Source organism: Triturus cristatus, chromosome 7 (genome assembly GCF_964204655.1).
Source record: "Triturus cristatus chromosome 7, aTriCri1.1, whole genome shotgun sequence".
Taxonomy (NCBI): Eukaryota; Metazoa; Chordata; class Amphibia; order Caudata; family Salamandridae; genus Triturus; species Triturus cristatus.
In genome coordinates, this window is record NC_140590.1 from 1,600,654,342 (window position 1) to 1,600,669,081 (window position 14,740).

The 14,740-nt window shown below is 49.9% G+C and overlaps 1 protein-coding gene across 1 annotated transcript in view; it reads right to left on the reverse strand.

Moving 5' to 3' along the window:
* SYCP2 (synaptonemal complex protein 2) overlaps positions 1-14,740 on the reverse strand; it is a 4,998,961-nt gene that overhangs the window by 387,827 nt on the left and 4,596,394 nt on the right. Inside the window, exon 42 of the mRNA XM_085615168.1 lies at positions 13,506-13,564. Coding sequence (XP_085471294.1) covers positions 13,506-13,564 — 59 coding nt within the window. The remainder of the gene's footprint in view (positions 1-13,505; positions 13,565-14,740) is intronic.

The window sequence follows — 14,740 nt, forward strand, 5'->3', positions numbered from 1 at the left end:
ACAAGAAGAAGGCGAAGAAGCACCGTTGCTCTTTGCCTTCTCCCCGTCGGTCGACTGATGCAACACTGGACCCGGAGCGACGCCACACTTAGACTCCGTCTCCGGTGCCTGACTCTGGGGCGGCTCCGCCGGAGACCAGAGTCCTCTGATCTCCACCTCCCCAGATGGCCACCCCAGCCCAAAAGGGACACGTCCGTCACTACTGTGAGATCTGGGTGGGGAAGGGAGAGGGGTCTCCTGTTGAACCACTCACAGTCCATCAGCCACCACTGCAGATCTTTCACGAGGTCTGAACCAGGTCGGTGAGATTTCCTCGATGCTGTGCCCAATGGAGCTTCAGATCCCACTGCAGAGTCCGCATGTGCCACAATGCATGGGTCACTAGCAGGATGCAGGAGGCCCTGAGGTCCAACAACTTCAGAGTCAGTCTCATTGAAATCCAGGATAGAGGCTGAAACATCGGTATCATAGCCTGAATATACTGGACTTGCCATTCGAGAGGGCAGGCCGAAACTGCACCTTGTCCAGAACCGCCCCATTGAAAGGAAGAGACTGAGTGGGAGTCAGGTGTGACTTCGGCACGTTGCTAGTGAAGCCCAGCGAATGTAAGAGGTTCACCATCGTCTGGAATTGAGAGACTACTGTTTGGGCTGAGCCTGCCTTCAACAACCAGTCATCGAGATAGGGGAAGACTGGAACCCCAGATCTCCACAGTTGAGCTGCACCCACTGCCATCACCTTTGTGAACACCTGAAGGGCACTGGTGAGGCCAAAGGGGAGCACCGTAAACTGAAAGTGCTCGTGGCCTACCGTGAACCGCAGGTAGCGACAATGGGCAGGCAGGATGGGGATATGGAAGTAGGCATCCTGCAAGTCCCGCGCTACCATCAAGTCTCCTGAGTCCAAGGAAGACAGGACCTGAGCAAGGGTGAGCATTCAGAATTTCTCCTTTTTGAGGAAGAAATTGAGGGTTCTGAGGTCTAGGATGAAATAAAGGCCTCCATCCTTGGGAACAAAGAAGAAGAGGGAATAGCAACCACTGCCTACTTCGGGCCGGGGACCCTTCTCTTGGCCAAGAAAGCATTGACTTCCTCGTGGAGCAAGGCAAGGTGATCCTCCATCAGCCGATCCTATGTTGGAGGCATAGAAGGAGGGTTATTCTCGAAGGGGAGGGAGTAGCCCCTTCAGACTATTTGCAGCACCCACCTGTTCGATGTGATGTTTTGCCAGCTGTGGAGGTGATGGCGTATTCTGCCACCAACTGGCGGAGAATGATCCTGGGGAATCGGACTAGGAAGGTTTTGTGGGGGGTGGGATATGGTGGCTTGCCTCGACTTCTGGTTCCCTTACCCATGAGGCCGGGGTGAACCACATCCACAGCCCCACAGAGGTTGCTGAAATTGCGGGGCCCTCTGGCCAGAATAGGGTTGGCGCGGCTGGTAACCCCTTCTGTGGCCACAAAAGGAGCGAAAATTAGATGAAGCCCTTGAGCAGTACTGAGGCCCAAAGACCGTGGCCTGTGAGTCTTTAACACGCTTAAGGGCAGCATCCGCCTTGTCTCCGAAGAGACGGGAGCCATCAAAGGGCATGTCCATGAGGTTAGCTTGGACATCTTCCGAAAAAACTGATGTTGTCAGCCAGGCGTGGCAATGGACTGCCACCATCGTGGAAGTCGCTCTACCTAGCGAGTATGTCGTGTCCAAACCACATCTGATGGCGAACTTAGCGGCATCTCTCCCATCTGATATAGCTTGGGAGAGTAGAGCCCAGTTCTCCAGAAAATCCCGGAGAACAGAACGGCCAAAGAAGTCATCTCTCTCGAGTTGGCTGTCAAGGCACTAATGCTTGGTAAAGGTATGCAGCGAGGACCACGTAGCTGCCTGACAGATATCCTGCAAATGGACTCCCTGTCCCAGAGCGGTAGTGGCTGCCGTCGCCCGAGTAGAATGGGCACACAGCCCCACAGGAGGCTCCTTTTTAGCCAAGGAGTAACAGGCTTTAATGCAGAAGTTACTACTTGTGTAACGATATATCTGTAAGAGACATTAGTTAGTGATAGATTCCTTACCTTAGAATATCCCCAGGCGTCAGACTGGATATGGAAAGTTTTTGTAGCAGTACCCCTGTGCGTCAGTAGGTGGCGTAGTGCGGCTCCGCATCCATCGCTGGTGTCGTAAGCACCGAGGTGACGTCACAGAGACTACTTAGGCGCCACCCATGCGCGCTGACGTCAGTTCTGTACACGACTTTCCACGCCAGGAACGCAGAGCCATGCAAGAAACTGACCACTGGTACCATGAAACTAGGACCCTAAAAAGGGGGATGACCTTAACCGTAGAAATCAGTTCGCAGAACAGGGAGGATGGGTGGGGCGGTAAGGAATCTATCACTAACTAATGTCTCTTACAGATATACTGTTACACAAGTAGTAACTTGTGCATCTGAAAGAGACACTTTAGTGATAGATTCCTTACCTTAGAATAGATACCCCAACAATACCAACCCCGGTGGTGGGTCTGCGAATAGATTATACCAGAAAGTCACTGAGAACAGAGCGGCCAAAGAAGCCGTCTCTCCGTACCTGACTGTCAAGGCAGTAATGCTTGGTAAACGTGTGCAGCGAGGCCCACGTAGCTGCCTGACAAATGTCCTGCAAGGGGACGCCGCATCCCAAGGCAATAGTGGCTGCAGTTGCCCTGGTAGAATGGGCACGCAGCCCCACAGGAGGCTCCTTCTTAGCCAAGGAGTAACAAGCTTTGATGCACAGAACGACCCACCGAGAGATGGTCCGTTTGTGCACAGCCCGATATTTTTTGGCGCCCACTTAGCCACAAAAGAGCTGGTCATCCACCCGGAACTGCTGTGTACGCTTAAGTAGAATGCGAACGCACGTTTTGGGTCCAGACAGTGGAGCCTCTCTTCCTACCTCGAAGGATGCGGAGGCGGGAAGAAGGTAGGCAAAGTGATGGTCTGCCCGATGTGGAAGGGCGTGACCACCTTAGGCAAAAAAGAAGGACGGGTCCTTAACACCACCTTGTCCGGATGAACAGAAAGGAAAGGAGGTTTGGAAGAAAAAGCCTGGAGCTCACTCACTCTTCTGGCAGAGGTGATAGCAACCAGGAAAGCAGTCTTTAAGGTGACGTAAAGGACAGTTGTGAAGCGGCTCAAAGGGAGCGCACATCAGATAGGTCAAAACAAGATTCAAGTCCCATTGAGGCATGATGAACGGCACGGGAGGAAATGTGTGTGTAATGCCTTAAAGAGAGAAGGCTGATCTGGAAGCCTCGAAAAGGCAGAGATGGCCGAAAGATAACCTTTGATAGTGCCCAGAACAGAGCCCTTCTGGGCCAAAGAAAGAAGGAACAGAAGAACTTCAGAAAGAGGGGCAGAAAGGGGATCCACAGCCGTCGCTGTGCACCATGCCACAAACTTATTCCACCTGCAGGTGTATACCATTTTAGTGGAGGGACGCCTGGCTGCCAGAATGACTTCGGGAGGAAGATCAAAAGCTGTCAACTGTCGCCGCTCAATCTCCACGCATGGAGGTGGAGGCTGGACAGGTTCGGGTGGAGGACCGTCCCCTGCTGCTGCGACAGAAGATCCACCCGAAGAGGCAGATGGATCGGGGGATCGATCGCCATGCTGAGTAGCTCGGAATACCAGTATCTTCGTGCCCAATCCGGAGCTAAAAGGATGACTTGGGCCCGGTCGCGCCGAATCTTCTTCAGCACTCGGGGCAAAAGTGGTATAGGCAGAAAGGCGTACAATAGACCGCATCTCCACTCGCGACGAAAAGTGTCTCCGAGCGAGTGCCGCCTTGGAAATTCCAACGCGCATAACTGATGACATTGCGCGTTCCCGTCGGTGGCGAATAGATCTAAGCAAGGCTCTCCCCATTGCAGAAAGAGACCTTGCACCACGTCCGAGTTCAGACGCCATTCGTGATCCATCAAGCACCGGCGGCTGAGTTCATCCACCCTGGCATTCAGAGAACCTGCCAGGTGTTGAACCACCAAGGTAATGCCTTGATGTTCCAGCCATGTCCAGAGGCGCAGAGCCCCCCAACATAGGGTCCAGGACCCTACCCCGCCCTGTTTGTTGCAATACCACATGGCGGTGGTGTTGTCCGTGAACACCTGCACCACACTTTCCCAGAAGGAAGGAATGCCTTCAGTGCAAATCGGATCGCCCACAGCTCCAAAAGGTAGATATGGAGCCGGGACTCCGCCAGAGACCAGAGGCCTCTGATCTCCGCCTCTTCCAAGTGGCCTCCCCATCCCAGGAGGGACGTATCCGTCACCACTGTGTGCTCCGGTTGGGGAAGGGAAAGGGATCTGCCATTGACCCAATCGCGATTCGTGATCCACCGCCGCAATTGTCGTGCAGTGCCCTCCGAGATCTGGACTTGATCGGACAGGTTGCCCTGATGTTGCGCCCACTGAAACTTCAGGTCCCAGTGCAGAGCCCGCATATTCCATCTGACATGTGTCACCAGCAGGATGCAGGAGGCCATCAGGCCCAGAAGCCAGAGGGTCATCCTGACTGAAACCCGGGATAGAGGCTGAAAGATCGGAATCACAGCCTGAATATCCCGGACTCGCTGCTCGGGAGGATAAACCCGAAACAGCGTCGAATCCAGAACCGCTCCGATGAATTGGAGCTTCTGAGAGGGATTCAGGTGCGACTTCGGCACATTGATGGAAAACCCCAGCAAATGCAGGAGGTTGGCCGTAGTCTGGAGGTGGGAGACAACCGTTTGGGGCGAGCATGCCTTCAACAACCAGTCGTCTAGATAGGGGAAGACTGAGACCCCCGATCTGCGCAGATGAGCTGCGACCACCGCCATCACATTCGTGAACACCTGAGGGGCGCTGGTAAGGCCAAAGGGGAGCACGGTAAACTGAAAGTGCTCGTGGCCTACCATGAACCGCAGGTAATGCCGGTGGGCCGGCAGGACGGGAACATGCAAATAGGCATCCTGCAAGTCCAACGCTACCATCCAGTGTCGTGGATCGAGAGCAGACAAGACCTGAGCCAAAGTCAACATCTTGAAATTCACCTTCCGGAGGAAGTGGTTGACGTTCCGGAGGTCCAAGATGGGACGCAGACCCCCTTTGTCCTTCTTGGGGACCAGAAACAAGTGGGAATAACAACCACTCCCTACTTCTGGCCCAGGAATGCACTTGATGGCCCCTTTGGCCAAGAGGGCTGTAACTTTCTGCTGGAGAATTGCCAAGTTTTCCTCTGACATGCAGAGGTACTGAGGTGGCATGGCTGGAGGGATGGACTGAAAGGGAAGGGAGTAACCTTTGAAGATGATCTGCAACATCCACTTGTCCGATGTGATAGCGTGCCAGTGGGGGAGGTGATGGCGGATCCTGCCACCCACTGGCGTGGGGTGCCCCCCCAAATCTCGGATTAGGAAGGTTTGGAGGTAGGAGCAGCGGGGGCGGAGGTGGACTGACCCCCACGCTGATTCCCAGACCCACCCCTGCGGAAACAGCGCCCATGGCCGTGCTGAGGCTGGGTCTGCACAGGCTTGCTAAAGGAACGTGCCTGGGCGCCCCTTCCGTGGCCACGAAAGACATGAAAACCATGAGTGGCTGGGCTTTTCGTGGAAAGACCTAAGGACTTGGCCTTGGCCTGTGAGTCCTTAAAACGCTCCAGAGCACTGTCGGCTTTATCGCCAAACAGGCGAGTGCCATCAAAGGGCATGTCCATGAGTGAGCTTTGGACATCTGGCGAGAACCCGGTACATCTCAACCTGGAGTGGCGATGAAGCGCCACAGTCGTAGCAATTGCTCTACCTAGTGAGTCCGCTGTGTCCAAACCACACCGAATGGCAAACTGAGCCGCATCTTTACCCTCGGCAACAGCTTGGGACAGCACAGCTTGGGTCACTTTAGGTCACTGAGGCAACACCTGTGCAACTGTATCCCACACCGCATGGGAATAACGGCCTAATAGGCAGGCGGTGTTCACCGACTGCAGCCCTGAGCCGAAGAGAACAACCGCTTGCCGAACTGCTCCAGCTTCTTAGAGTCCTTATCTGGCAGAGCCGTGGGAAAGGCACTCTGGGACATCGAAGCTTGGATGACCAGGCTCTCGGGCATAGGATGAGTGGTCAGAAAGGCAGGGTCACCCGGCGCCAGGCGATGACACCTGGCGACGTTCTTATCCACAGGGGCCCCTGTGGCTGGCCGCGACCAAGTGTCCAGTAAGACGTCAGTGAGGGCGTCATAAAATGGCAGCAGGGGCTCCGACGAAGTGGACGCCGTCTGGAGCACCTCAGTGAGGAGATTCGTTTTTAGGGCCACTGTAGGGAAATCAAGATTGAGGACCTCAGCTGCCCGACGGAGCACCGCCATGTAAGAAGCGCCCTCCTCCATTGTAGGCGGAGGCGAGGCAAACCCCGGGTCAGAGGAGGCCTCCACTGCGGCGCCGGAGGCGGAGCCGAGGGTGGTGCTGGGGCTGGAGCCGGCAGCGTGGGATCGTGTGGCACCGTGGCTGGAGCCAGCGGCGCAGGATCCTGTGGCGCCAGGGCCAGAGCCGCCGGTGGCACCGACAGGATCCTGATACGGGACCACGGGGCCCAAGGGCGCGCCAGCGGGAGCCCGAGGCCTGAACAGGCGGTCAAAGGTAGCAAGACATTCTTGCACCTGTGCGGGAGTCGCCGACAGACCCGGATAAGGTGGGTAGGCCGGGGAACTCCCGGGCTCCAAAGGAGCAGCAGGGGCAGAACCCCTGTCCCCCTCGTCCACATCCGAGGACCGACGGGGGGACGTCGGAGAGCGACAATGCTTCTTCAACTACTTTTTCTGTCGTCTCTTACCCGAATCCGAGGGTGAAGACTTGGAGCCCGCGGAGCGATGATGGTGGCTCCATGAGCATTCTCTGGAGCGGCCCCTGGACCGTGAAAGGCGCTGGGACGAGTGCCGGACCTCAAGGAGCTTCCGGTGCCACTCCCTCAAGGCCTTCGGGGCCATGGCCAGACAGTCCATACAGTACATGGAGTTGTGGTCGCTCTCCAGGCAGTAGAGACAGACGTCGTGGGGGTCCGCCACCGGCATATTGCGATGGCAGGCCCCACAAGACTTAAAACCAGGCATCCCTACGTGCAACAGAGTAGACTCAAACTTACAGGAGACAAAAGTCTCAAAAAGATAGTCAAAAAGTGACTAAGCTACGTGCTCTAACCGGATCTGAGCTTAGTGGCGCGGAAAAAGAAAGAACTGACGTCAGCGGGCATGGGTGGCGCCTAAGTAGTCTCCGTGACGCCATCTTGGCGCATATGACGCAAGCGACAGACGCGGAGCCGCACAACGCCACCCACTGACGCACAGAGTTACTGCTAGCGTAAACTTTCCAGATCCAGTCTGACGCCTGGGGATATTCTAAGGTAAGGAATCTAACACTAATGTGTTTCTTTCAGATAGAGGATGATACACAACATTAGACACCAGGGTCTCGAAGTTGAGTTTCTCATCTGTGATAAAGCCCAGGTTCTTGGCTTTCATTACTGGAGTAGGGGGTGAGCCCAGGTTATCTGGCCACCAGGCTGGAGACCATGCTGGAGTAAGGTTACCAAACAGTAACACCTCTGTTTTGCTTGAATTTAGTTTCAAGCAGTGCCTGCTCATCCAGCTACCCAGGAAACAGGTCCTAGGATGCTTGTTTCAAGTCCAGGGAGGACCTGGTCTGGCAGTTCGGGCTGGACTGTTCCCATGGGGCACAGGGTCAAGACTGATTTGCATATGGCTGGGTCCAAACTGGAATGGCATGGTGAGCAAAAAAACGATGGATTTAGGCCCAGATCTCTGTACTGGGGTGAATGTATGACATTGTTCTGCATTCTGTCCATCAACAGTTCTTTTTGCATTTGTCACCCCGAGTGGGACGGGTATGCTCAGATGTGAGTCCAGTGCTCTCCATGCCACTGGAATCAAGCTATCCTGGCTGAAGAGGGGTGAAACCCCGAAACCGGTCCTAGGATGCTTGTTTCCAGTCCAGGGAGGACAATGCCTGGCAGTTCGGGCTGGACTGTTCTCATGGGGCACAGGGTCAAGACTGATTTGCATATGGCTGGGTCCAAACTGGAATGGCATGGTGAGCAAAAAAGCGATGGATTTAGGCCCAGGTCTCTGTACTGGGGTGAATGTATGACATTGTTCTGCATTCTGTCCATCAACAGTTCTTTTTGCATTGCTCATCCAGCTACTCAGGGCAGCCATGCAGTCATGTAGTTTTAGAGAATGGTTAACATCCTTATCCACCACAGAAATCACCAGCTGAGTGTCATCAGCATAGGATGTTGCATTCAAGTTAAAACTTCTCATCAGCGGGGCGAGATCAGAGACATAGATATTAAAAAGCATCAGGCTCAATAAGGAGCCGTGAGGGACATCGCAAGGCGGGCTAAACGGTAAGGATTTAAACTGACCTAAATGTACCGTTTGAGATCTCCCTGATAAAAAGGATGTTAGTAGGTTGAGAGCCATTTCTCTAATCCCAATAGCGTTCAGACGAGGAACAATAGGCCATGGTCCACCGTATTGAACGCAGCGGACAATCCAGCAAGATAAGAGCTGCTGACCCCCAACTGTATAATGTCATTCGTATTTCTTCCACAGTTTTTATCAATGCAGTCCCAGTGCTATGATTTGCTCTGAACCCAAACTGACTGTGGTCTAAGAGCTGATTTTCAGGAATAAAATTATAGAGTTCTACATTGATTATTTCCTCTACGATTTTTGCCGGAAGCGGGAGTCTCGAGATGGGACGGTAGTTAGCAGGATCGCTAGTGTCAAGGTTTGGCTTTTTAATAAAAGGGAGGATACAGGACTATTTCCAAATGCTAGGAAATGATCCTTGCATAAGCATTTGATTAAATACCGATGACAACAAGTAGGTGGTGATGTACTGATTTGCCAGTTGGCCAGTTGTAGAATCTTAGGTGGGCAAGGGTCATCTGGGGATCCAGACTTAGCAGCAGAGAGAAGCATTGCTACTTGATTTAGGGATATTGGAGACAATTCGAAGAGCAACATTTCATTGGTTGTTTCCTGATCTTTATGATTAGTATTAACCTTAGTTTTATCAAAAAAGTCAAAAATGTATCAACTTTATTCTTAAATGTCTGTACAAGCAGGTTACAAAAATATTGGTTGTGACTAAAAGAGGTTTTTTTTTGGAACTGTGGTGAGTTTCTTTACAACCTGAAACAGTTATTTACTGGAATTGCGAGCATTTTCAATTTGTTGCGTGTAATACTGACTTTTTTCATTAATGAGCTTCTTTTTACAGTTTGCAAGAATAGCTTTCTAGTGATGTTTTTCGGATTCGTCATAGTTTTTGCGCCAAATCCTCTTTTGCCTCCTGCATGCTTGTTTTTCCAATCATAAGGCATCAGAAAACCAAGAACCCGATGGTGTCCCTCTGTATTTATTCACAGGAGTGGTAGGGGCTAATTTTGCGAAATTAGATTCAAGCCATGTGGTGTAGTTTATGGCTGAGGAGTCGGCTTCCATTATTAAGTAAGGTTGGCTTTGAGTCAGCTGAGTTGCTGATACTGTTGGATACATTTCATGCCAGGGTCTACTGAGTATCTTAGTAATTCGTAAAATTGAAGTTTAAACTGGGGATAGCTGATAGTTAAAAAGTACTGTGCAATGATCAGACCACACTAGAGGAAGTGTAGAAGGATTGGAGATGGCAGGATTGTTAGTAAAAAGGCCACCCAGCGTATGACCCGCTAGATGTGTAGGGTCTTATATCAGTTGTTTAAGACCTAGTACAGATGTAATTTCAAGAAGGTCTGATGTGTCTTTATCTGTCGTTGATATTAAGTGAAAGTTCACATCTCCTAAAATGGTGAAATAGTTAGATTGGAGACCTAGTTCTAACAGTGAACGAAAGCTAGTCAGAAATTTGTTTTAGGACCGTTGGACGATAGATTAATATTCCTCTGAACGTCTCTTGCTTAAGAGGTGTACGTTTAAATCTGTGGAGGAGATATCTGAGCAATGTGTGCTTAATTCACTCCAGTAGATTAAAGGGACAATAGCCAAAGCACAGTCAATGAGCCTCACCACCAAGACCTCAGAATGTGGCAGAGCTAGTACAACCACCATCAACCACCATCAAAAAGAGTAGCAGAACCTTCGTTAAAATCACCTAAAGTTCATACAGCCCGTGCACTATAGAAATTCAATGAAAAGTGCACACTGCCAAAAACAGTGAAAATGACTGATCAAAAAAGAATGTCCTAGTGGGAACCTTAGTCAAGCCAGGAACGTAGACCGCCAAAATTCCACTGACGTGGAAACTCAGAGTAACCAAAAAGAATAGGCATGCTCCCTGTAAAGAAACCCCACAAAGGGCATAAACCAGATGTCCCTATAAGAGATACTGAAAGTCAAAAGTAATGCATACCAGCATACTGAAATGCTTCCAAATCAGCAGGTGACCTAAGTACACTTCCTAACCGCAAGAAAATATTCCAAGCAAATGACCTCTTGAGCATGGAGCCCATCAAAAGAGGAAAAAAGGGGAAGGGAAAAACCAATGCAAAAGGTATACTTTTACAACACCACCTGTCAAAGATAGTTTTGAAAGAATAATATCTGCTAACCGCAGAAACACCACATCGGGTAACTCCAGCAGGCGGATTTTAGGCCACTATAGCACTGCCACAACATGGTCAACTGTGTAAGAAACAAAAGATCAATACCCCCTATACAAGCTTAGAATAGGGGAAAAAACAGGCATATAATTAGAAAGAGAGAGAAATTAGGACTCTCTTTCACCTCGTCTATCACGGTAGTGCCATAAAGACAAGTCAGCCTGGGCACCGAAAAGAAAGGTGCCATCAAAGGGAATATCGACCAAAGCAGCTTCGACAGCCTCTGAAAAGTTTGAAGCACATAATGAGGCACAATGACGTAGTGCCGCACAGGATACCATGGCCATACCCACAGAATCAGTAGTGTACATGCCACATCCAATGATCAATTTAGCTGCCAGTTGACCATCCCGAATCAACTGATCAAGATTGGATCCAAGATCATCTATAAGTGACTGCAACATCGTTTGCAATGAATCCCACAATACATGAGAATAACGCCCAAGAACACAAGACCGGTTAATGAACCTTAAAGCACAACTAGTTGAAGAAAAAATATGTTTGCCACACGCATCTTGTCTTCTAGAATCCCTATCCAATGGTACATTAGGTAGAAAATCTATATTCCGTGAGGCTGAAGCAGCCTGTACCACCAAACTACGCGAAATTGGATGTCTGAGGAGACAAGCCAGACCTCCAGGAGCAGGCTGGTCCCTGCGTGATATATCAAAATCCACAGAGACCCCCTTATCAGGCTTAGCACAAGTGCACAACAAAATATTGTACAGGACCTCACTATATGGGAGACCAGGCTCCACCCCTGTCTTGACAGAGGATATCAATCAGGGATCAGTAGACTTTTCCACAGAAGCAAGAGATAACTCTAAGACCATAGCCACTCTCCTCAACATGTCAGTAAAGGAGGAACTTGCCTCTGTAGCAATGCTAGGAGGGAAAGAAGTATGAAGCTGGGAAAGACTCCAACCCACTAGCCTCCCCTAGTGCAGACAGCCAATTCTCCTACATAAGAGGCGGAATAGCCTCAGATACAGGCGGCAATAGGCCAGACTCCTCTGTATCCTCTCCCAAAAAGTGACCCTCAGAAGTACCACCATGATGGAGAAGCGGAAGGATAACCTTCCCAGCAGGAGGATCCATTGAATCCACACCGAAGTCGACGAATGCCAAGAAGGCAACGCCTCGACTTTGAGAGGAGAAATGGCTTTGATCTACACTGCTGACGTCGTTGCCAGAGCCAGCTGATCAAGGATAGACCCCGAAGGTGGAAACATGAAAGGGCTGTGCACCGTCGCCGAAGCAGAATCAGCCTACGCTGACCGGCGCCGACCCAATGACTCAGAATGCGCAACTGGCACCACAGGCGTGGCTCCTCTCACCTCCATGGGGCCCTATGGCACTCCAGGAGAAGGTGGAGATCCAAAGATAAGATGTAGAGAGTTATAATAATCTCTCATTTGGGTCGATGACCCAGCTCCTGGAAAGACGGGGAGGAGCAGGGCGGAGTCATGCATGTCCTCCTCAACCAGCGAACAGGAGGAGCCCTGAGAGACGAAGTCTCCATGCGGCAAAGTCAGAAGATACCGCGACTTCAATCTCCTGCACTTACCTTGGGACATCGATGGTTAGAAGTGACGTCGGCAGGAATGGCTCCGGCTCCTGGAACGGCCCCTCAAACAAGGAGAAGAAGACCGTGGCTGCAGTGAAGTCTCTGAGGACCGCGCCACCAGAAGTTTCATCCAGCATTCCTTGAGAGCCTTCTGCTTCTGAAATGAGCTATAATCTTCTGAGTCATGGTGTTCTCTCATACACCACATACAAACGGAATGAGGGTCCGTGGCCAACATCAGTCATTCACAAGACCCACAAGGGTTTAAGGAATAAGGATATGTTTGAACAATTTTTCCAGTAATGAACGGATGCCCAACGGAGTCATTTTCTCTCCTTATTGGATCATGTCAAGTGTCCTGGTGTTTGGATTATGTCTTATGTATGCCACTTATATATGTAATTATGTATGTTGTTTAACAGTCCTGTGTCTTTGGTATACAACTTATGTGTTCCTTCACGATATATGAATACTACTATACCGTGCATGATATTTTGTGTATCAGCTTCGTTATTTCAACGTAGATAGTGCACCATTGACAGGATTTTCCTAGTATATCAGGATAAATTTCATTTACCATAAGAAATTGCACATTTCTCGACAGGACCAATTGTTGCTGTATACTGTTAATACTCCAGTTTCTGTGAGATATTGGGACACCTCATTATTATTTGAAGACATGAAAGGCACAGTGCTCCAACCGACAAAAAATGTCAAGGTATGCTAGAAAATGGCCTGAGGAACTGCTTCTCTGGATCTACGTTGCAGTGCGGAATAAAAGAAACTGATGTCCGTGCACCGGAAGGGACTTATATGACTCAGCTGATGTCACAACCAGAGTCGACGTCATCACTCAGTCATATGACGCCATCCCCCGAGGCGCAGAGGTACTGCGAAAAATTTCTGGATCCAGACTGGCGCCTGGGGAGAAGTCAAAAGTTAAGGAATCTGCGGCTAGATGTCTCTATCAGATATGAAATTATTTTGTAAATTGTGATCACCTTATAAAGGTGGACATCATTGTTCTGCACATGGCACTGTGTCAGCTGACAACTTGCAACTATTTTTGAGTTCATGCCTAATACAATGTATTTAAACTTAAAATATATTGCAGATAGCCCGGCATCTCCAAATGTCAACCAGAGTTAAATGTAAAGTACCTGGCCTTTAGTGTACAGAATTTAGTAAGGAACACAAACAATTGCCAAAATGTAAACATAATGTTTTAACTCACTATTATCTAGCAAACATCCTCACCTGTGCTGTTCACTTCTGTGGTATGCACCAAATGCCGTTGCCTGTTGCTTCATAAAATTCTGTAGACAAACAAATTCATACACCTTTGAAATAATGCAGGCTTCTCTTTTAATACTGTGTGAACATAGCAACTACTAATTCCAATGGTCAGCAAAGATTTAATAAATTATATTCCAATTTACATGCAAATCATTCAGGGTACATGCCTTTGCAGGAAGCTATTCTGTTTCAGGTCAGGGAAGATTGTGAAAATACAGTGGGAGCCAGAGCAAATGTGGTATTACTCAGAAATCTCAATACCAAAATGCAAGAAGCTTATTCTTATAGTATGATACTTTTTTGTAAGAGGCTGGCATAGTATTTGATGCACACTTCTTTAAGTGAAGCACCTTGCACTAATCCAGACAACCCTTATGCTGATTTTAGTGGTCTTAGACAACCACAGAAAGCTCTCTAAGTGGTAGCTGTAGAGAGCAGCCTTCAGGCATAGTCCAGAAGGAGTGTTAAGCAGCTTGTTTTACCAGAATTGATCATATAGTGTAGGTTAAACAAAAAAAACACACAGTGTAGTTATAAAGAAAAAGTTACTTACCTTCGGTAACGATGTATCTGTAAGAAAAATTAGTTAGTTAGATTCCTCACCTTAGAATATCCCCAGGCGTCAGGCTGGATCCGGAAAGATTTTTGTAGCAATACCCCTTGCGCGTCGCTAGGCGTCGTCTGCGGCTCCGTGTCCGTCGTTGGCGTCGTGCTCCGGAATGATGTCGTCGGAGTACTTAGACGCCACCCTCGCGCGCTGACGTCAGTTCTTGTACATAGCTTTCTGCGCAAGGAACGCAGAGCCATGCAAGAGACCGACACTGGTGCCAAAAAATCTAGGGCCCTGAAAAGGATAACCTTAACCCTAGATGTCAGTTCGCAGAACGGGGAGGATGGGTGGGTCGGTGAGGAATCTAACTAACTAATGTTTCTTACAGATACATCGTTACCGAAGGTAAGTAACTTGTTCATCTGAAAGAAACACGTTAGTTAGATTCCTCACCTTAGAATAGATACCCCAGCAATACCAACCCCGGTGGTGGGTCTGAGAACCAAGATCACACCAGAAAGTCCTGGAGAACAGAACGGCCAAAGTAGCCATCTCTCCGGACTTGGCTGTCCAGGCAATAGTGCTTGGCAAACGTGTGCAGTGAAGCCCACGTCGCCGCCTGACAGATGTCCCGCAAGGGAACTCC